The following is a 24155-nucleotide window of genomic DNA, read 5'->3' on the forward strand; positions in this document are numbered from 1 at the left end:
CACTTTATTCGTTAATCAATGCTCCGCATCATTCATCGTATGCCAATTGATAATATATGACGCGTCCTAGGTAGAGAATTCTTTTTCACGATCATTTTCGTACACCTTAATCGGTGAGAAACATTTTATAAAATCCACTAGGTGTCTCCGCTGAATTATGCCATCAATTTGTATACATTTTAGAATAAAAATATTGCGGTTATGTATTAAATCGTTTGACAATTTCATGTCGTGCTTCGTTATCGAAGTACCTTGTATGTATCCCTCATTTTGATGTTCTTTCGCGCATCATAACCTCTTTGCACATCACACATAATATTATGAATCGTTTTTACGAATGGCACATATCATCGACAGGTATTCAACGCATTATCACATGTATAGTATTTATAATATTAATTTATAATGTATCTTTTGCAAACAATAGAAAAAAAAACAATCGAAATTGAGAATGCAATGTATCGTCAGTCATTTGTTTGTTAACTTAGTGACAGATATTAGGTTCTTTGATATTTTCTCATCGATCTTCTAATCATAGAAAAGAGATAAGACTCGATATAAAAATAAATTCAACAAAGCAATATTTATTATAAAGATTTATTAACACTTCTATTCAAATTATTGCTATTAACTATGATATTTAATACAATTTCACGAATATTTCGATTTAAGACCGATAAATGAGGCACTGCTACATTGAAACATACGCCTAATCATGTATTCGTGATACTCGATCATTTTCGCGGGAAGGTAACACGTGGTTTGGCATTCCGTACTTCTCTTAGATGTCAAGCATTCTATTCGTTTTCTTAAACAATATTTCTTATCACTACACTTCTTTTTCAAAAAAAATGCAGACATTCAAAATAATATCTATGAGATTTTTTCTTATACTGAAGGTATATAGATGTTTTTTGATAACTGGAAGATAGTAAATGTCAAGGGAATATAAATTTGATCAAAATAAAATAACATTGTTGAAAATTGTTTTTTTTTCTATTTAAAAGTCAAAATATTCCCTCCTCTGGAATGCCAAAATTCCACGGTGGCTTAATGCCCCCTATCCCCCACCATGATCCGGCCTCTATTGATTGCTCTACCGCACTACTGCCCTACTTTTATGACTTCACTTCACCCCCGCCTCCTCTCTCACTCTCTCTCTCGCTCTCTCCCTCTCCCTCTCTATCTCTCTCCCTGCTACTCTCTTTCTCTTTAGTTCCATGTTCCCTGGTAGCCTACCTCCAATGTCTATCGTGGAGTCATAGACACACGGGAATTATGGATTCTGTGCTGTTTGTTATCAGTATGCAGAAAAACCCCTCATTTAACTTTCTTCTTCAAAGTTCGTTACCGTTGATTGATAATACTATTACTGCTATATATATTATAGTTTTAATTCATTGTTAACTCGGTTAAAAATTTTGATGTTAAGATTATACTCGTTATAGCAATTCTGAAAAGAGAAAGGTTTTTAATATATGTCAAAATAATATCACTATTGCAATGCACGTATAATAGCATACATACACTTACAGAGCCGAAGATGGATTATGATGGACGAATTGCACGATACAAGACCGTAAATTGGAAAATCAGAAATCGGATGATAAATTAATTAAGGTTGCCCATAAATCGACCGATAATATTATGCATCGATGCTATGCGATCCTGTAGATAGTAGTGCATGTGCGTATGGCGATGTTACGCTTACGTGTCACATGTGTATGCACTGTTGCGTGCACAGGATCAAGGTTGCACGTGGTGCAGGTTTATTTTTGAAAAGCCTGTAACACATAGCACGTCCAGAGAAACAAGGCTTTTTTCCGTCGTCTTGCGTGCAGCCTCGGGATATTTATACGGTTTTCTGTTTTCCATCATGCCAAACTGTGTAATGTCTCATGATAATGCGTTAAACAACCACAGATACAGCGTTGTTTTAGGTCGAGTGACTACTAATTAGTCGATTTATTTGCCTATAGGCGGCCACTCAACACGGAGAAAAAGTGATATCTCCTTGTAGAGTTCTCTTTATTCGATTCGAAATCGATGGGGCGATGCGACAAGTAATTATCGTTGAGTAGCACCTCGACGAGAATAATTCTTTTTCTTTTCTTGTAACTTATCGACCAGCTGATAGTTTCAATTCGTTAAATGTTCTTTCTGGTATTGAATACCTACGTAATGTATATTGCGAATGAGTCAGATCTCTGCTTTCGTTTTTGTTAAATCTAAAATAGCGACCTTTCTTGTCATCCTTGGCAATAAAAATTTTGTAATGACATAGGTCAACCTGATGCAGCGTGATACTTAGTCACGCATTGATCTCGTTCAAGTAGTGACGTCCAAAACTGGTCAGGCAGTAAAGTGTACGTTGATACTACTCTAAATCCCATAGACTTCTACGTGCTTAAAATTTATTTTGTTAAATGTTTCAATTAATATTACGTTCATAGCATTCTTTGAATCTGTCTAAAATACCTCTTGGACGATTCATTTCTGTGAATAACTTTCATCTGATCACCGGTGATCAGTCACTGGTGGTTACTTTCTTCTAAATCATTCCTAGCAATTATTGATACTATTGCGAACGTTTCGGTTTTAGTCGCTTCATGGGCTGTCACCATTCTGTTATGCTTCTGGATTTCTCTTAGACGACACATTGCTAGAGTATAGTTTTCCATTATGACATTGAGTTTTAGGAAATTTTCTACGCAATCTTGTCAGAGAGGATTTCAACTTTGAAAGCAAAAAGATTCCAGCAAAAAGGAAAACTGTATGTGCAAGCCACAAAAGATATAGTAGGGGTATAAAAAAATATACAAGAATGCAAAGAAAAGAAATTCTCGTAATAAAAGTCGCAAGTTCATTGAAAGGAATTCCTGTGGAAGAAACAACACAACGATCGTTTAAAAAATTTGAGAAATTCCAACAACAAGAAGCGGCTTAAGAATACAAAGAAAGGAAATTTCAATAATAAAAGAGATGTGCACAAGAGAGCATTAGATAGAAAAAATTTCAGTAATAAAAGAACACTTCAAGAAAAAGAAACACACTAGCAATAGGAACAAGACGATCAAAGAGAAAAGACAAATAGCAATAGGACAAAAACAAAAGAAACCTTGTATCGTAATACACAAAGTTTAGGATATTTACAAACAGAAACGACTATGAAAATCCTAGAATATCCTAGAACACTAAGAGGTGTGTATACCAGGAATCTAATAACAGCAATCTCAGGTACAGAGCTGTCGAATTACAAAGTTGTTGTTTGTTACAGTTGTTGATAATGTATAGTATCGTATACCCGTATACCGCAAACGAGCATGAGTCGTCCTATTTCATTGGTCACCTAGTAGTTTACGTTCGCGTGTTATAATCGGTATGGAGGATTAAACTTCGATGAAAATCACTTATTGCCAGCTGGCTAACAATAAGTAGTCCTCGCGTTGCATTGCATGGGTGTTTATCCAGCAAGGTCATCGCGAAAACGAACAAACGAGATGACTCACGCGGGATTCGCCGAATGCTTTCACCATTGGGCCGAATTGTAGCAGGATCGATCGGTGCCTGGAGTTAAGACGAATTACGAACAGGGACGAAGGGAGGATCGATGGAGAGGAGGGCCGATTTTCGGGCGGGCTGCACGCGAATCGCTCCTCCTCAACGAATCCACCGGACGACCACAGTCACGCTACTCACGGCAACCTCGGTCTCGCACTCCATCTTATTGTGGCATCACACACGTGCCACTGAAGAAGGTTCTATTAACCTTCTTTCGGGGAATTCCCGGCCTACCAAGCATGGAAGTTCGATCGAAGGTAGCCGCGCTCGAGGTGAAGGTCAAGTTCACCAGTCGGACTCGGCCTATCTCGATGATTCGTAATATCGACGCAAGCTCTTAGAATCTTGTCAAATTATCGATGATCTCTCTCCGTCTTCTCCGTCGATGCCTCTCTTTTGTCTCGATTGGTTTTATTCTATATATTCCAGAGTTTGACAGCCAAACTTTATCAATATACAAGGTGATTCACACGCAGCTGGAATAAATCGTATCTCTTTCCTGATCGAAGTTAAAATGTTGTAGTAAAAACGTACGAAATGCGAAAAGAAGAACACTTTGGCTTCCGATGTTGCCTCCAATTTCACGCTATTGGATTATTATATGTGAATAACTTTTAAAAAAGGAAAGTCTATCAAACGAGTATTAGACTGGTTTGTTGAGACAAAATCAAAATGAGCTTCATAGAAAGAAGTTTCTAAAAATTGGATTAATATTATTCTCTTTTTATTCCATTTATCTATCTATCATTTTCTATTTATAATATGATATTGAAAAGCATTTTATGTAAACCAAGAGTAGGAGAAATTTTTCCAAATAACATATAATGATAAATCTATTTTTAGAATAATAAATAGCTCTGCCACAGGAACCATAAATAGAAATAGTCAGTGCTCGCTGATAATGGCACGATAGTAGCTGACAGGACACATAAGAGACTCGTCGAGTAGATAAAAAGTGGTTGCAGTAGCCTTCGAGCAAGGTAGCGTGTCAAAGTTCTATAAGAAACGAGATTGCTCCTCTAAAGATCTAACAGCCATTCCCTTAATGAGCTGTTAGTTTGGTATCCTTCTACACCCACGATGTCCAAGAACTGTATGACGTTTCCACACGACGAACTTTTGTCTTATGTAATATCCATTCACAACTCTTGTCAATACAAAGAGGAGCAATCTTACAAAAGTCATAACAGTTGTTATTCCTTTCTTGGAATTGACGCAACAAAGATGCAACTTTAGAAAGAAAGTTGTGCAAAGTCGTTAATATGCAAGTTTTATGTAAGTTTATGAAATCACGTGAGGTGCGCACGTGTATCCGCAACCGGACGAAGCTCGGAACTATGCCGTTGTTTCGAAGAACATCGTTCCCCGGGTATGAATTCTGAGTCATCCTACAAGCGAACAGGGTCACGTTACATCATTAATCTCTCCCTCGGTAAAAGCAGTCATTTTCACTGGTTGGTATTGCTCCCCGTGGCATGACCGTTTTAACGAGGACACAAACGCTAAATTGATTTTTCAATTAAGAAAGACAGCTGTGATTTCCAATTTTAATCTTTATTCTGGATGGTCTACTGTCCTAATTTTTCATCCGACTCTCTGGAATCGTTTGAATGTCCTTTATTTGCTTGTATATCCTAGAAGATGTGTCCAATATGGATTGCATGGTAGTCGAATTAATTTCTTAAACACCGTAGAAAAATTATTCTTCGTTTGACAAATTTCATTCTTTCAGTTGATACTACCAGTACCTAAAATGGATATTACATCGGTTAAGAGCATTGGTTGACATTTTATAAGATTTTTGTCGTAAAATGCCAGTTCTCTGCTATGTCAGGGTCGATGAAGAAGAGAAAGAGGGTGAGGACGCAGTAAAAAGTTTTGGAAAATGAACAGAAGGCGAATGGCATTGTATGTTTCGAATGTTTTTACGTCATGGTAGCATAATAAATTACAGTTCACTGGATTCGTCATGTTTCAAGTTCTATGATTGCGTGCATGACTTGTTGGGAGATTAAACTTTCGATCGAGTGTTAGTTGATGGAGTTGTACTACGTGTAAAATCGGAGGAAATTCCTGGAAAATTTGCAAATGGGAAAATCATTAAGATTAATATACAATCGTTGAATCATTGATTCCAATAATCCGGATATATCAGTTTTATATATTCTGTCTGTTTCTCTAATGGGAAATATATGATGGCGAAAGGAAATTCCATAAACGTTGGAAAATACGTGGCCAATGACCGGGAATTTGTAGAAGTCTCTTACTCACCCGTGAATATGATATTCAGCCTTTAGATCGCGAGATACAACGACCGTGTGCCGCACGTGTCTGTTGAATTTTTCATAGGACAATTGGTGTTGTCTTTGTGCATATCGTAGGAATAAATGAAACTTGACCGATTCATGTCCATAGCGTTTCAACCGGTCAGTTTCTCAAGTGATTAGATACTATAGCTGAAGCTTCTTTCACAATTGAAACTCGAAATTTCTTCGAGTCAACTTGAATTAATAAAATTATTTCTTAGTATTGTTCAGTTGCTAATTAATTTTCCATGTAATTTATTTCGATTGTATTATTAGTTCTGTTAATTAAATTGTTTCCTTGGTATCTTAGAATTTCAGATGTGAAGCCAGCTTTATTTCAGAGTCGAGTGCACTCGTGATACATCTGCTTTCTTCCACGTGAACCTGCGAACCTTCAGTCGATCTAAGTGCTCTATAACGCCTGAATAATGCAGCATTGGAACGCACAACCTTCGCGATCTCCTATATAAACGTACCGTAAGAATATTATTCTCCCTTAGTAGTTGTTCAAGTAACCGGTTGATGAAACTCATTTTTGTATTGCAACGACCATTTTTTCAACGATTTATTCTTATAGATACACGTACGTTCTACGCTATCTTTTATCAGCTAGAAACCGTATCACTAAAAAGCGGGAAAGAAACAAATAGTGTGTTACCGTACATGATGATGATACAGATTGACGTAAACTTGAAAGCCGAGGAAAGTGTGAAAATTTGTCGACATAAGGCGTGAACCTGAAGTGGTGGAACAAGTGTATCCAATCTTAAAAGAACGATGTACTTAGATCGTATAGCATGAGGACTATCTCGTTCGTATGGCCAAGGAGTCTCTCTCGATGAAAATCGCTCCGGCGTTAAAACACCCGCGTTATTTTTGGTCCAGAGGCCTACAGAGAGATATAACCTGTCAACCGCTCGAGTTTCTCTCCCTCTCGCTTCCTCTTTCACGTTCTTTCATTGATGCTGGCGTCAGAGACTGTCCTGACGTAGGTCTGGACCACAGCCAAAATTGACTAGTTCTCGTTGGGAACATACGACTTGCTGGCGACTCTTCGTTAAACACAGTTCACGTTTGCCACACTGTTGTGAAGCTCCGCTGAACGGAATCAACAGGGTGCTTCGTGCACCTCTTCCGTTTCCTCGTTTTTTACATTCTCCTTCGTCGAATTAGTCTGTGTGTTGACAGAAGAAATCTTGCAGTGAATCTTTTTGATTTATGGACTATATAGTGGATCCTTTTTTCAACCACAAATTATGAATTCAAATTTAAGGTCTCATCGTCTAAATGCAAATTTTCATGAAAACTTACTTTCGTAAATTATTTTCTTCGTCAGAGGAGAGCTCAAATTTTTATCGTGACTTCTTTGCTAAAAGTTATGCGAGTATTTTGATACAAGCCAGTCAAAGATAAACGTTGAAAGAACGTGAAATGCAACCGTCGACAGAGAAGGAACTGGATACGAACAGTATTGATCCGGCATGAGTCGAAACCGCTTCCCTATAGCTGCTTTCAATTTCAGTGCATTCTTCCCAGTCGTCCATCCGTAAATTTATGTCCTATGACAACTAGAGGCACGTGTTGCTTTCCTAACTTGTCCTGTCTACTACCATATTCTTCGCTATTTTTCGTCGATGAGTACGGAGAAAGGGATCACGTTCATGTATGGTATTTCCAAGCTTTGATTCAGTTAAACCTTTCGAAAGAGCGTCTAGTTGAATTTTATAGACTCAAATTTCCTATGTCCTTCTTTTTTAGATCACGCTAGCGGAGTAAAAAAGTCCTTAAACGGACAATCTCGTTTACTATCCTCGTTCCTCTCCTCTTTCCGTAATTGTATCATAGATACCAACGAGACTGATTAAGCTAAACCCGATAAATTCTAAATTTGGAGGATAGATTAAATTTCGATCAACATCACGAGTTGATCTCCTCTTACAGATGGATATGCCGAATTGTAATTCCTCGAAATTCATACTGCTTGTATTAGCGTAGAAAATGGCTTGCAATAAAATTGAACGTCGTATGGTAATTGCTTATCCGGTGGACATTGGTCAGCTTCGAGAAGAGGGGAAAAAAGACGTGAAGAGATCGATGGACGTAGGTGCTAAATGCGCGCCGAGATATATATCTGTCGATACATACGTGGCCAGTGCTTGGGCATGATCGTCGTTGTGAAAATATTTTCATTATAAATAGCGGTCGACTGACACGGAAGCCACTCGTGCTTTCACGAGTCTTTCACGAGTGCCTGGATCCTCTATCGTCTCTTCCTCGAGACGATGAGCGCCCGCTCGTCTACCGTGTTCTTCTCGAGGAGGGTCTATCTTTTCAGTGACCGACCTCCGATGTGATTAGTCTTCGGTATTTTGCTCCATTAACTTGGGAACACTTGCTTCTCCCCTTTTTTCATTGATGCCGAAAATATACTTAATCCTGCTCGTTTCAGTCATTATAACGTCGTTACGGAGAAAGACTGGATCGCGTTGTATCTTTATTAGAGAGATCAATCTTTGGTTTGGGTTTCTTCTTCGCGATTCTCTGGAATCTTTCAATTGTAACGCTAAATGGAACGAGATTTCAATCGCTGGTTTTGCTTTCTTTCGAATGGTTAATAGATATATTTGTAGGATTAATATTCTTCTTATTGTTCGATGTATCGGGCAGCAGCTTCTAGGAACCAATCTATAGATATAGTAAAATAAAAATATGTCGAATGTTTCTCTTTCTGTCTGTCGAATGTATCGAATAAATCTTCCTTCGAAGGAAGAATTTGTTTTGCACAGTAAATTCAGCAAATATATAATTTGCGTATCTGCCGCGTACTTTGTCGTTTTTCTGAAGTATCTCGATAATATTCAAGAAATCCAAAGGACGTTGATTTTTACGACGAGTAAACAATATTCTCCACAATTCGCAAGATTTTCTATTTCTATTTACCGACGTCAACATCTTTACCCAAGGTTGCTCCAAACAGCATCAATAATTCAGTATGCCGCGTTCAAGCAGCCGAGCTTTCAAGAGAACACGCTCTGACTCGATTGTTGAAAAAGCGAGAGGGAGATAGTTAGAGGAAAATCGTGGCTGTCTTGCTTTCCTTCGACGAGGGAAAAGTGTGAAAACACTTTTACGGGGCAGATGAGCTCGATCTATCTTCGTCGTTTATTCTCTGCCCTATTTGTTAGAATATAGGTCATGGAGTTCAACAACCCTCCGCACCCGGGTCGACCACTGTACGGGTTGACCTAAATAAAATTTATCCGGTGAACCGATTCCCCATAATTTCCTCTCGCTCCGTGCTCCACTTTATCCACTTTTTTTGGCATGTTCTTTTTACGCGTACCAATATTTCTTTATCGAGAGAAACGAAGGTATATTTAAGAATGTCCGTAATGTGTTTTAATTTATGGAAAATTAAGGGTAATTGTCAGCATCCAATCGAAAACCGACGAGCATTTCAGCTATATCAACATAGGAATAATCAATTGCTAATACAGATATGCGCAATTATACTTGGAGTAATATAATGGGAAAATAAGTGTACATGATTACATAAAAAAGTCCATTATTAATTTTTTCAGAAGCTACGTGGTTTTAGTAAATGTAAAAAAAAAAAAAAAATGAGCGAAACAAGATTGTGGTAGTTCCAGTATTAATAAGAAGTTATTTCGTCAAAAATGAAACACTAACAGTGTTTTATTTAAACAGTTTATTTTCGAAACTAAGTCTGATATTTAGCAGTCTTTCATTTATATCCTGCAATAGAGACTCGAATTAGATATAGAAAACTCTTATATCATAGTCTTTAACGCTGAGAATCTTCGTAGAACTTCCAACGATTCTAGGAATTCGCGAATGTACCGGAAGTCTATATCGTGGTTCTTGATTTCTGGGTTTTACTGTTCGATTTCACGTTACTTTGTGAAAAGGCAAACGATTTGACTGAAATAAATAGTGGAACGTATTTTTATTCAATCGCGTGGGATATTATCTCGAATTGAACCAAACACGTTCTGAAAAGTAAGAACGGATTTAAGCTAACATCAAGTATTTCTATATTAATTGATAAAAACAAAACATTTTCGTTTGATACGTGACCTAAGACTTATGCATAGTGCTGTATGCATATGTAAGATTGCCAAAATTACATATCACGTACGTCAATGATCGTTTTAATGTCGTAATAGATGATTGGACGCGTTGGTTTATGGCGTAGGATATACAACTAATAATAATAATACAGGTTCGAGCGTCGCCAACTGTGACTCTTCATTGTCTTTTTAGTTGGCAAACAGTGATTCAGTATTGTAAGTACGTTGGTCGTTAGTGTATTCAGTGGCAGGAAATCAGCGATACAAATTTATTCCGCGTTCGCAAGCACCAGCTGCTTTCGCTTTTCCTCGATACAAATCACGTGAGAAACAGCCGTGGACTTCTCTGTATTCCGGAAGAGCAACGATCGATAATTTTGCATCTGGTTTCGTGGCATCGTAGCCGGAACTCGAATTGGAGATCGGTTTTATCGTGATCGTTCCCGGTACCACATTCGATCGATCCTAGCTCGTTTAGTCTTAATCGCTTTATACACCTTAGTATACCTCTACAGTGTAACGAAACGATAAAGGATTTGAAAGAAACGATTTAGAAAATAATTAGCTTTTTATCCTCAAGATTTTCTGCACTTCTGGTATGAGATACGAAAGATACATATAGCGACGTGTATAGATTTCAGAGCATTTGTTATAGTGGTTTCGTAATGACGAGTAATTATATTTTTAAAGTGGAAATATTTCCGTATGATGTTAAGAGATGTTCTCTTTATTTATAATTTTCCTTGGTTCATGAATCTTGTAGAAATATTTTCATGGACGGCGTAGGAAATTAATTCTAGTCAAAACTAATCGAAACAAGCGAAGGATTTTCTTCTTGAGGAATTGATCAAAAACGTTCACGGTTCGCGAGTAAAACGCGCATGCCGTGTAATCAAAAGTTTCCAAGATTCTCGTCTCTTTGCTATTAATTTTCATATCTTTTCTGTATCATGAAAAGAAACATATTACGGCCTTGCTCTGTATTGGTTAAAATTTCGTGTCAAAGAAATTTGTCAGAGTCTTGCGATGATTAAAGAGCAACGGACAAAGTATTCATTAGACGAAGAAAATGGCGAATTGCATGACGGAGGAAATTTGTATTTTTACTCTTGAAGATTGAAAAGGTTTTCTATCGGAAACAAGTTAGATGATACTTTAACAGCTTCCAAGAAATGCAAAATGACACCGGAAGCGTAGCTCGGTGGACACTGGGATGACTGGGATCCGATATTTATAGAAGAAGCGCCCGCTTCAATTGAAGTTCCGGGCTGACTCGTGATTTACTATCCGATGAAAAATCCTTGTTGCCAACGACGCTGGCAAATTTTGACGAAGTTCCACCATATGAATCATCGGCTGTCGCAGCGGTGCACGCGTACGATAGCCGATCTCCGGCATGCTGGAAGATCTGACACGTGTGTATTTACGCGGACCCTAAAACGTCTCTCGAACTTCCTTATAATAACTTGTTTATGCGGAAGTATCGAAGGTTCTTCCGAGTTTTGTGCCTTTCTCTCGAACGACGAAGGAGATCGTTCACGAGAATCCTACGCATATTTTTATTTCAAAAGCCGCTATAAGAAGCTGTTGTAGAAACTGTGCGAAAACTTAAGAAGAGCGAGAGGATATTGGGAAAATGTCTGATAATATTTCTCACGAGGGATTTACCAACGCTTCATTCGTAATATCTTTTTAAAGAAATTGCCTTATTGAATTCTGTTGAACTCGCATTGTGATTGCGAAGAGAGTTGCAAGAAATTGCCCCAATGAATATCTTCGACACATTTCAAGAATATCCCTTTCGTCGCTTCTTCTATGTAGATCGTATATTTTATAAATTTCCGCATTAACAGCGCTATGACGATTTGTTTTCCTTCTCAAATCGTAGAAATTCTTTTCGTTCCTCTGATTCGTATAATGGACTCCATGCATTATTCTAACAAAACGCTGACTTACTTTGTACACGTTTTCTAATAACGTTGCCTCTACGTAACTCTTACATATTGCTGTTTCGTTCTTCCGAAACTTCCAAAATACTGCTTCACGTTTTATAAAATGACGCGATGAATTTCTCCTTATCTGCGGTACAGATAGAACGCGTTGATTCAATTCCTGTGTCGCTATTAGTCTCCGAAGAATGGTCTCCATTTGAAAGAATATCGCTGCGTAAACCAATAATATGTTGCGCAAAATTCGCAAGACATAATCTTTTTGGGAGAACGGTAGCCACAACTGATTGCGAGGTAATTACGATCATTGATCTTGCGAAGTAAAACTGCCGAATCGTCAAACTATTTAAGCAAAGTTCCGGTACCCCAAATGGGCAATGATATGGATTATAGACGAAGGAGCAGTTTTCTGTCGAAAAAGGACAGAAGCAGTAAAGGGGAGGTTCAAAGAGCAGCGAGATATCCTTATTCGAATGTTTAACACGCGGAGGGTGGCCGATGCGTCTGTCCAGGGAGAGTAGGTCGTTTCCATGGCAACAAGGGGTGCATCGGACTGGCACGTATTGCTAAACTGAACGTGCCCCCCTGGCGGCCTCTAACCTCCCCCATATATCCCGTCCTCCTGCAGAATATCCTACCGTACTCCGGCTGCCTCCTCGTGGCTGGGTCATCCCTCCCGCAGGAATTAGGTTACTTCCTGGAATTGGGTTTTACGAGCGGTTCCTCGTGCGCGCGAAAATTTTTCTTCCTTTAACAATGATCGTACACTCTCTCTTATCCAAGGCCATATTTCGGACGCTTTAAGCTTTCTGGTACTTTGCATTCTGGAATGGAAATCGCGTTTTCTGATTAACGTTCTAACGATTACGTAAGAACGATCACACGTGCGCATACATACAGTAGCTCGCGAAAGTATTCGAACGTTTGTAGGAATTTTTTGTAAATATATTACACGCGTTTCGTTCAAATTGTTGCCAGCATTCGTGTGTATCATAAATCATGACTACATGTGTATGTACGTTTCGATCTTCAGATGCTTCAGTGGTTAGAGAGATAGTTGATCAGGCGACGCATCCCATGTAAGCATAGTCTTGTACGAATTATCCGGAAACCACATTGGTCAGTTTCATAAGTTGAAAAATACAAGAAAGTGATGATACTATTTTTTAAACAGAATTCTGTGCCGACGTACCGTTATGCAAAGTTAGTGACTATTGTTATTAAATCATTTCTCTTGAAGAATCAACCATGTACTTATGTAATGAAATTACGGAATTAATGAAAGATGGAGATGATTAGTTTGGCTTTAGAATTTCGTTCATATTGGAACCAACGACTGTATTACAGCCGAAATTCGAATGATCGATTAATTAGCATTCGTGCTGGTCCAATAATTTGCGCACAGAGGCGCGATTAATTCTGTTCCACTGATAATAGTCGACCTACTTTCGTTTCACATTTTTTACCCCCGTTAAATATTCAACGAACGATCCCTGCTTGTTCCTTGGATAGTGGCAGGGTTAATTTGTGCAAACTGATCCTCTTCCTCTTTCGCGGCGTTTCCAAGTATCGTTTTCAGATCGATCGACGCATACATTTTTGAGGGTGCAACGGGAAAGAGATCGGTAAACCAAACGCACCTTCTGGCCTTTTTAGCCCTCCTCTGTCGTCATCTCACGGAATAAACTGGCATCGACGTCCTTTGGTCTGATTCAGGATGCGTCATCGGGAGGAATAGCCTAGGCTGTCGCGTGCCGGAAGCCATCAACTAGCCTGAAAGTAGCTCGAGAGTATGTTTTAACCTTCGTTCCAACGTAACCCTGTGAAACTAAGGAACGTACATTACCATCCATAAGTATTTGAACAGCTGGTACAATTCGATTAAAACGTTCATATCCTTGTAATATTTTCAATTTTTTTTTTAATAGAACAACATTTTTCTAGCGTTTGATTCTTTGCTTCTTGCATCGAGCCCCAATGATCTGCTAAATTGGAACTGACAAGAAAAATATACGTATCTACATCATTCAAGTTCTATGTCTATTTGAATAACGAACGCATGAAATTTATATAAACCTTTAGAAACTAGTGGATAGTTGATCTCATTTGGCCCAAGATCCCAATTTAAAATCACTTAACTCAGGTGACTCTGCAGGATCAGTTTTCATTCATCTTCAATTATTGCTTCATTCTTCCTATTAATAAATACCGTTTTTATCAACGTCTGCTAATTGCCGGTATATTTGTAGGTTGCCTGAGATAACGTACGAGACGAAAATTAATTAGTCAGAGAATTTCATTCGAAGTACGTTTTACATATTTGCGGTACATTGAGAGTGTACCAAGGAGTACTGAAATACTTATGGACGGTATTGTACCTTCTTTTCCCTTTTTGTTTCTTTACTTTCGTTTAACCGATACCGGAGACCCAGTTCTTTCTTCAAAGGAGGACACCCTGTATTATTCCAGGGGATACAGAGGTGCATGACCTAGTTACGCTTGGGCGTGTTATATGGGTCATAGACACCATTCGCAGCGAATCATACGTGCACACGTACCCACACAGGGACACGTATTATAGTCTAGAAAATTATGATAGTTTCCACGGAAACGTGATCCTGCGAATATGGGGTAGTAAAAGTTTTATAACTCACCTACTATATCTTGCAATTATCAGGCATGAATTTACTTCTGGAAACGGAAATACGGCTTTTAGATGAACAACCGAAGTCGATCGATGTTTCTGCATAAATTGTTTCTCCGATTTTTCTCTATTTTTAATTGCCATTTTAATTATCCAGTAGTATATATTGGTAGCATCGAAGAAGCATCCTCGAGATCATTTTAGAAAAGAAAATTCCACGAGTACAGATAGCTCTTTAAAGTGTCCTTTTTCAACGAGGAGCTTTTCAGCGGATCAGAGCTAAAAGGCACGAACGGAAAAATACAGGAAGAGGGAAGCAGTTGAGGTTTGCAATGAAATTGGCTATCTGGGCTCTATCAGTAAGCTCGCGTGTGTATTGCAAAGGCAATTTGTAACTTTCTAGTACTTTCTACCATCGTGTGATCGGTGCATATCCAGGAACGATTAACAGTAACCGCATCGATCATTTCTATCGAAATCAACGTTCTATAGTTTAAAAGGTAAATGTTTGCAAGTTGCATAAAATGCATCCGGAAACAGTATTTGAAAACCTGTGAATGGTTGAGGAAAACAAGGAAATGTCCAACTTTCATAGGAAGTTTTCGTTTCTCTGATCCTGCTATTTCAGAAGTCTCTAGATCAAATAGAAGCAGTATAGAAATTAATTTTCCAAATTTAATTTCCCAGATTCTCTCACGAAGCTGTTGTCTCTGTACGTGTTACTCTCTCACTACCAAGATCATGTTCCTGTACTATTTTAAAGCTTCGAGCTGACACGAAATACTTCCAAAATATAGGCTGGAAGATCTTAGGGTACCAGGATTCTCTTGCGCAATTGGAATATTGTCCTTAATAGAATTTTACAAGTTACAAGTTACGAATTAGCGTTACAAGTTAACGCTAATAAATTTGCTTGCGTATCAGCACCAAATTTGGTAGCGAGGCGAATGAAACTCTGCAAGCGAATTTTACGAATTTCGATTTCTAGTATTTTACGAACTGATTTTTATTCAGCGACAGATTTTAAAATTATAAAATACAAGCCTGTATAACTTGTAAACTATGGCTGCTCAATTCGATATCGTTATTAGTTGGCAAATTATTGTATTGTATTGAAATGGTTCAGAAATCATAATTTCATCGTAAAATGTACAGCGTAGGATAATTAAAATCACCGTAAAACAGTGATTCACTCGACACCCGGTACACTCGAAATACGCGCACGCGTGCACTTGCCCGGCGCACGGACTCTCTTCTTTCTCTCTTCCTCTGCTCTGCCCAAGACCATTCCTTCTCGCTCTTCATTCTCATGTCCCCTTCCTTCCCATCTTCGTCGGGAATTTTTCAATTCTCCCCTTGTATTCGTTTTTTTTTCTACCCTTTCCATCCCCTTCTCTGGATCTCTGGATGGCTGAATCGTTCTCTCTACCTCTCTTACTCTGTCCCTCCCCCTGACAGAGTCCGTCTCGCGCGCTCTCGATATCGCTCTCCTCGTCGAGTCCGCGATTCGAGGGACCGCGCCGCGTTTCTCTCTCAGTCTCTCGCGCAAAGCGGTTTCGTGGCGACGTACCGTTGCACACGATAGATTGTGGCTGGTCCGGGTCTCCTCTACGTGTGTTCCTGTGTGTAGTCTATCTTTCTTTTCCCTCTTGTCAACCCTCTTTTCATTCTTTCGACTCGATTGGATAGCGACAGTTTCTCAGGCCCTTCCATCACGACCCCCTTTGCTTTTCTTTCCACGTTTGTACCCTCTTCCTGCTGGAAGATGACCGTGCTGGTGGCTCAGTTCGCGGGGGACCATGGATCACCGTAAGAAAGAGACGCGGTGGTTGTCTGTCGCGACTGGTGCTCGAGATAGCGGCGAAGAAGGGATCACAGGCCGACAGAGAAAGAGTGTATTGCTATTTTCGAGACGCCGTGGAGCCCGGCCAACGTGTGCGTCCGGTTTACGGTACGAAAAAAACGAGAGGGAATCGCGGGTGGAAGGTCGTCGCGAGGCACGATCTACGATGGATCTTGTGCACGGAAATCGAGCGGTCTTATTCGTTGGTCGGTCTCGAGATATTTGTTTACGAGTGTCCTGATCGTTTTGCATTTCTATGTCGACAATTAATTCCGCAACTGTAGGATATTCTTAATCCTAGTTCGCATAGTGGTAGTTTTAACGTGTCGAGGGTACAGGTTGAGAGAAGAGCACGATGAAAGCTAAACGCTCGAGAGAATCGTTCGATGATCTATTCAGATTACGCAAGTGATCGAGTTGATCGATCTTGGACGTCCAGTCGATCATTAACCCGCATTAACCCTTGCTACTTAATTTGGTTTGGAAAACTTCATTTGGCACCGTGAGCCACCACTGCGCCCAGTCGAGAAAAAAACCAGTGATATCGGGTCGATTTTATGTTTACGCGTCTGGGTATTTTTGGAAAAAGTTTCTACGTATCGTTTCGTTGCTCTTATCGAGAATATCGGGAACTGACCTATCTGAATTCTTATCACGTCGACCGTCGGCCACCTTAAGAAACACACAAGTTTATTCGAATAATTCCAGCGTTCTTCGATGGATCTAAAGTTTAATCCTTATGTTTCCTATTAATTTTTTTTAGAGCTTTACGAGTGTAACCACGAAGCTTTGAAAAAGAGAAATTAAGAATCGTGAAAGGTGAAAGGGTTTCGGTGTACGAGGCGAAGAATAGATTTCGACGACGATGATCGATAAGCTGATAGTGAATCGTGCTTGGTTTATCTTGGATTCAAGACTGTGAATAATGTTGAGTTTGGTCAAGAGAGAAGAGAAAAAGAGAGGATGTCTCGAACGAAGACGTAGCCGTGTTTTCGAGTCACTTTGTCGCGATGATTCCTACTCTTTGTCAATTAATCGTCATGGAGATTGGCCTCTGGAGGTTGGTTGTGGTTTTACTAGCAAAAAAGAAAGATCGCTGATTCATCCCTTTACTGACATCGTTTTTTTTTCTTTTACCATCCAGAGATAGACGATTTATAAATCGAAGTGCAGGTTGCACGAAATCAAAGAACATAGTTGTTGTCAGTGAGCAACGATATTTGTGAACGTACGCGCGTTTAATAGTAATCGTATGTACTCCAGCGAACATACGCTTTTAGCACATAGAACCTCCAGAATACGATGTTTCTAATTGTTAGTCCGTACTTGCGCATGCTAATTTTGCTTCACACTGTTTCCCAAACAAAAGATAGTTCGTGTATCTACGAAAGTTAGTTCGTTAATCTTTGGGAGGCATTGTTCTAATAAAAATATTCTCTAACTCAAAGTGATTGAGTTTTGTCACGTGTAACACCGCTTGTATGCACCAAAGTGTGATAGATAACTTGTGAGCAAGATTTGATTAACATACTAAATTGAAAATCACTCGTTAATCCATAAAAATACTTATTAATTATTTCTTCTCATTTTGTCCTCGATTATAACGGGGATCCCAATTTTTTTAAATAAGTCATTACCTTTGTGTTGTATCTGCTTACAGAGTGTACGATGTTGGAAGGTGGACGTGCAGTGACTTGGCTCCTTGTATCAGCCCTACGAGCTGCACGTCACCCGAAAGATTCACGTACTAACCCAGTTGCACCTGTTTGAACCCACCAGTTGCAGAGTCCTGCACCGTAACCCCATGACGCATTTAACACATGGCCCGCCTGGAGAGTAAGTGTTATTCAGGCTCACGATTTTTCTGCTCCTCGTTGCTTTTCCTCCTAAATCCTGATTTACTCGACAACAGAGCACGCGCGCGTGGCTGACAAATCTTTCCAAGAAATTTGTCTGCTTGCCGTTTTCTCTCGGTGAACGAGTGTACTTTAATATAATACATAGAGGTCTACGAAACGGCGCTGGACGAAGCAACTTTGGATAAGATACACGATTTAGCCGATGCTAAATGAAACGTTTAATCTATCTACAAGGATTAGGTGTCTTTTTGATAAACAAGATTGAAGGAACGTAGCCAGAACTGCGTTTTGGTTGTTTCAGTACCAAGTATAGTGGTGCATAAAGGCAGCAGGTCGCATAGCCGACCTGAGAGTCCCACGGTGGTGGTGCGAGGAGGAATGCCCTCACTGCCATCCTCTAGGCAAGGCTTCGTCATAAGTGGCTCCAATACATCATATCAGAACAGCTCGGAGTCGGATATGATAGACGGGAATGCCAATCCGAATGTCAGCTCTTCTCCTACACAGAATTCTCTCCACCGCAGCTCGCCCTCTTGTCCTCCTGACAAATCAGACTCAGAGAACAAGAACTTTCGTACCAGGGTACGTGTCTGATATGTTTGAAGATCCCACTATGAAAATATCCCAGTTTTTAGTTTCTATTTCCTGAAGTATATGTGTTTATACGAGCGTAAAATCCTTTTTAGACGAATACGAAAGTTAAGTTGCTGGTCAGGAGCCATGCTATGAGAGAGTCGACGTCTCCCCCAAGGGAGCCACACAACGGTTCGTCGTCTCCACATAGCCCTCAGTCGGTGGACGGTGAAAAGAAGTTCGTGGGCAACCTGTCTCCAAATTCCACTAACGTGAAGCTTAATAACAACGAGTCAATGTTCAACAGTAATCTTTGCCCGAATCAATCTCCCAAACAAATGCGTAATACAGCCACTTCACCTACCTGTCGAGCTCCGTCACGAAATGGTAATATTCATTCATTTACGAATGAGCTTTTAACAGGACTTTATCGTTACTACAGCAAAGACAGACAGAGTTTATCTTGATCGCAGGTCAATCTAGTCCCTCCCAAATTCACTCACCAAAGAATAATACCTCTCCAACGAACGGCAATAAGTCGGAGAACCAACGTTCCAAGATGACAGGCTCGCACGTGATTCAAAAATGCAATAATTGCGTAAAGAACAATCAAAATGAACGACCCGGCTTGCTTCAGACGCCCGTGTCTCCGTCGAAGGCTGGGCAGGCGTTGCAACACTCGCCAAAGAGTACCAATCTGGCTCAAAACGCGCAAAACAATCAGCAGAAGATGGAACAACGTAGACCAAATACGTTGAATATTTGCAACAACCAGTGTTCGACGCAGTGCGGCAATACCTTGTCCGTGAGCAGACCTAGCTCGCGGCACAAGCTGAGGCATCAGAATTCCTCTCAGGGTAGCTTTGACAGCGCGTCTCCTTGCCTCTCACGAGGTGCGTGTGTTCCAATTTTTAATATAATGTAACTATTAGAGTGCGGATGTTTATGCAAATTGATATTTATATGAACACAACTAGAGAAATGGTGCCTATGTAGAAAAGATTTGTTACACGTACTAAATATTATAATTTCTTGTATACTGGGTGCACTCTGTATATTTGCATTTTGAAAAATTCGCAGTCTAATCGCCATATAGAAACTTAAATTAAGAAAGCAAAGTTAATCCCTTATTGCAGCTGTCCTGCTATTATTATTTCAAGTATTTATTTGATCTTGAGGCGAAACAATCTTTCTTTTCTTCATAGATAGTAGTACAGAATTGTATACGGACAGTACTGGAATAGATCTGGAGCATTTCATCGCGGAAACTATAAATCGTAACCAGAAGGATCGCACGGTGCTATTAAAAATCGAGAAAGATCTGATAGAATTCGCAAAAGACAAGCAGAAAGTCTGTCATAAGTTTCCAAACATGTCTTCTTACAACAGAATGCTAGTGCATCGCGTGGCAGCTTACTTTGGCATGGAACATAACGTAGATCAGTCTGGTTCCAGCGTGATAGTTACCAGAACGAAAAACATGCGAATTCCAAATACTCGTTTTAAGGAACACATCAGAGACGATCTGATTCTGTCTGAAGAACCACGAAGAAGTATTCTGAAGAGAGATTCTAGCTCATTCGAAGACAATTTCAATTTTAAGTCACCTGACAGATTATCTGGCGATTATTGCCGACAGAGTAAGAGTTTCGAGGAAAGGGAGGAGGAGTATGAACGTGCCAGACGAAGAATATTTAAAGATAGCAGTGGAGAAAGTAGCGAAGTTACTTCCTGGCCTTACTGGTCTTCTTCAGAAAGTTCTGACGCTTCTGCGAGATATCGTTTGTTACATCCTTCGGATCATACGATGAGGTAAATACTGTAATAATAGTTTTTATTGTGTGTTGTACTTATCTAATGTAACAAGAAGGCTATGTTGCGTATGTAATAGGCAAACGAAGCTCTTGAAAGGGGAATCTTTCGATGGAAGAGAATCCTGTCGAGGATCCGTATTGAGGCCATCTGTTTCCAAGTCCTTTAGTTTCGGTGGTTACACCAGGGGAATGCTTTCTAGAGGGGACAGTGTTACATCCACTCATAGTGCTGGGGCTCGCCTTATGAAGCAAGGTTCGTGCTCAGTTCTTTACGAATATACCCTTTTGTAAGTCCTTCCCTACACGCATAAGTTTTATGGCGTGAAATATGTCTATAAATTAGAGATTAAATCTGTTGCAGACTCAGGTGCTAGTATGTGTTCACGACTAAGTCCTTCGAGTAGCGGCTATAAATCGCAAAGCCAACGCAGCGATGCCACGATATCGCCGTCTCCTTCGCCATCCCCTGTGGCAACCATGACCTGCAGTCATACCCAAGTATCTAGTCAGGATCTCGCTTCTCCGGAATCGAATAATCAAACGGTGATGTGGGCGGTTACCAGTATATCCAGTGTACCGCCAGGTAGCATAATCATAAATCCGCAAACGAATCAGCCGTATACCAATCCAGATGGTTCGATTTACCGCTTCGACCCAGAGAACCCACCAAAATTTTATACTGCTGCATTGCCGCACGAAAACGAAAGGAATAACATGTCGCCCAGCAAGACCGTAGAAGTATCCGAGCCACCCAAAATAACACAAAATAACACAAAGAACGAAAATAAAAAGAGGTCGCAGACTAAGCAGCACAACGGTGGTAACACAACAGCAGTGACTCATGTGACGAACTCGGCGACATCACCGAGTTTGCCGTTCACGCCGCCACCTCAACAGAATCCAGGATCATTGCAACAACCGCAACAACAACAACAGCAACAACAACAGCCGCAGCAGCAACAAACTCTAGTCAAATCATCGTCGACAGTGCAAACTTGCAATCACAACCAAGCAGCTCAACCATACACGACCTACGTACCTACCTCAGAACCGTATAATCAAGGTGTCTATCCACCCTCTGTGGGACAACAGACTGTGATGATGGCTCCTCATCCGAGTCAAAATCAGGCGAACGTTCAAAACAATGGTCAGGGTGATGTATTTAATCAGAATTCGGTTTACGCGAATTATGCAGTACCTGTGCAACAAGGACCAGTGTCGCAGACAACGGAGATAACTGAATTGTCCGGATATTTTATGGGTATGAGCATCTACGATCAACGCGTGACTGGTGATAACCATTCTACGCCGCCGCACTCTTACCCACAATCGCAACCATCTACAAATCAAGCAGTTCAAAATGTGCAGACGATGCCGCAGAATTACTGGCAACCACCACCTAATTCTGTACCGGTATTTAATTTTACGGCTTCATTATATTTTCTAATATAACTTTATATTAATTCCTTACTTTTGTTTTCTTTTTCTGTAGGCACAACAGACGATGTACTTCGTACCTCCGCCTGGTGCGGCACTTTCAGTCAGTCAGGGTCCAGGTGATAGACAGCCATTGCATCAACAACAGAGATTTACGACAAATTATTCTTTCAATGCACAAACTATGACTCCTCCGAGCCAATCAAATTGTAAGTGAACTTCTTCAAGATTCTTCTTAATTACGATATGATAATTATTTAATATGTTATTTCTATCTTAGCTAATTACGTGGCTAGTTATCCAGTCCCTTACAATTCAATGCCCGCTGTAACACCAGGACCAGGGGATTACACGTATCAACCATCAGTTCATATGGTACCTACGTATTATCCTCCAGGTCAAACGACGATTCAACCACCACCTGTCATGTACAGAGTGCCGACACCACCAAATACTCCGACTTCTAATCAGGTAGCCATTATTACATATAATTTAAAAATATTGTTAGTTATCTTAAGATCAATCTATAAGTCCTATAATCGATGAATTTACAGATGCCTGGAATGCCACTGATGTACGTCAACTCTGGTAGCTATCCGCCACCAACGATGGTATCCAATGGAACATTTGGCCATCAAGTCGGACACAATGGCACATCACCTGCACCTCCTGGAACTTATATGACTCCCGCGCTGGTTCCCAATCTCGTTTTTAGGCAAAATGTTCCTGTGGGTTTTTTAAGATAGTTACATCGAACGAAATCAGAAAAAGTTAATGATGAAAATTGTTCAATTGACATCTTAGGTTGTTGCTGGTGTACGAGCTTCAACGCCAGGTAACTCTCAGAGAACTAGCAGGTCGCCGACTCCAGCACACGAGCTGTTCGGAAGTGGGAGCGGGGACAGAAGCGCACAACCCCAACCACGCTACCCACTGCCAATGTATCAGGGTGTCCATATTGTACAAGGTATAATGCATTCGTTTTATGCATTTCTGTTACATTATAGTCGAGCATTCTTCATTACTTTATTGATTATTTATTATTATAGGAGATATGAGATTGATGCATCCCGCAGTACCAGCCAATCCACGGTTGCAGTATGCACCAGTACCATCACCACCTGTTGTTCAAGGTTGTCCACGACCGTACCGACCGCCTTCTTATTCGTCGAATACCTCAGGCGCTGGTACACCAACCTCGTTTGATGGAAGAAATCAGAAAATTCGTAAACAGAGGTAATTTATCAATCTTTATTATTTTATATCGAATTAATCAATTATTCATAGAGAATGTCGCTGTACTGGTGTTCTGTAAATGTAGGAAGAAGTAGTACACTAATTTTATTATTGTATTACTCTAACATTATCAAAGTATCGAAAGTGTGTTAAAATGAAAAAGGAAGCGGTAACATAAATTGCTCGTTAGGTCCAAAGTAGCATCGTTGCCACCAACAGGCGTGCGGCCCAATCTTTATCAGACTCCTTCCATGCCGTCGCTCTCGTCTAACGTTCCGAAAGATATCAGAGAAGGTAAGAACCGATATTATCCATTAATTAGTTAGATGTCCGCTCGGTACGTTGCTTGAAAGTTCTGTTACTTTCTACTTTTGTTTCGCTTATGAAGAATGAAATGTGACACAATTTTTGACACGTTCTTGTATCTCCTTAAAAGCGAAACCTGTGGAAGACAATATGATATAAGGTACAGAACTTCAGTATAAAATACTACAAAAAGAACACACGGTATCTACATTGTAACGTAGGTGCTTTTTCACATGCGTTGATTTCGCTTTGTCGATATTTGTTGTTCGTGTGAAAAGTGTGCCTGGAAAATACTTCCTATTTTAGTGTATCCTGTTGACGCGCAAGTCACTGAAGATTATTGCATTATATATGAACCTTTTTCAAGGTTAAAAAAAAATAGGAAGCATCAATTTTCAGAGCATATATGACTGTAGCACTGTACGCTTACACACTCACGCGCACAGGTTTCTGTAGGAATATTTACTTTTTGCTCATCTATTTACGCAAACATATTGCGTTTGTTGCACAACGAGTTTCTAAGTTTTGTTTCACTT

General features: G+C 39.9%; 1 protein-coding gene and 1 long non-coding RNA gene across 10 annotated transcripts in view; one reads left to right on the forward strand and one right to left on the reverse strand.

Moving 5' to 3' along the window:
- The window catches only part of LOC126873083 (R3H domain-containing protein 1), a 29592-nt gene that overhangs the window by 160 nt on the left and 5277 nt on the right, over positions 1-24155 (forward strand). Inside the window, exons 1-18 of one of the 9 annotated variants that reach the window (XR_007692297.1) lie at positions 13624-14050; positions 14157-15051; positions 15239-16502; positions 17158-17454; positions 18055-18230; positions 18555-18835; positions 18940-19213; positions 19300-19719; positions 20032-20638; positions 20697-20893; positions 20984-22053; positions 22133-22286; positions 22358-22548; positions 22632-22805; positions 22882-23044; positions 23127-23313; positions 23504-23607; positions 23750-23836. Coding sequence is in view for 8 of the 9 variants with exons in the window: in XM_050633587.1 (XP_050489544.1) it covers positions 18215-18230; positions 18555-18835; positions 18940-19213; positions 19300-19719; positions 20032-20638; positions 20697-20893; positions 20984-22053; positions 22133-22286; positions 22358-22548; positions 22632-22805; positions 22882-23044; positions 23127-23313; positions 23504-23607; positions 23750-23778 (3867 nt within the window). In the remaining variant the exon portion in view is untranslated. Of the gene's footprint in view, positions 1-13623; positions 14051-14156; positions 15052-15238; positions 16503-17157; positions 17455-17538; positions 17645-18054; positions 18231-18554; positions 18836-18939; positions 19214-19299; positions 19720-20031; positions 20639-20696; positions 20894-20983; positions 22054-22132; positions 22287-22357; positions 22549-22631; positions 22806-22881; positions 23045-23126; positions 23314-23503; positions 23608-23749; positions 23837-24155 lie in introns of those variants that run through there. The other 8 variants (XM_050633587.1, XM_050633589.1, XM_050633584.1 and 5 more) reach the window with 8 other exon arrangements.
- LOC126873104 (uncharacterized) lies at positions 4-6171 on the reverse strand. The gene is made up of 3 exons (XR_007692303.1): positions 5833-6171; positions 1534-5309; positions 4-1453 (listed from the first exon to the last, which is right to left on the reverse strand). It is a non-coding gene; the product is annotated as an uncharacterized LOC126873104 (long non-coding RNA).

This window comes from Bombus huntii, chromosome 14, assembly GCF_024542735.1.
Source record: "Bombus huntii isolate Logan2020A chromosome 14, iyBomHunt1.1, whole genome shotgun sequence".
In the NCBI taxonomy this organism is placed as follows: Eukaryota; Metazoa; Arthropoda; class Insecta; order Hymenoptera; family Apidae; genus Bombus; species Bombus huntii.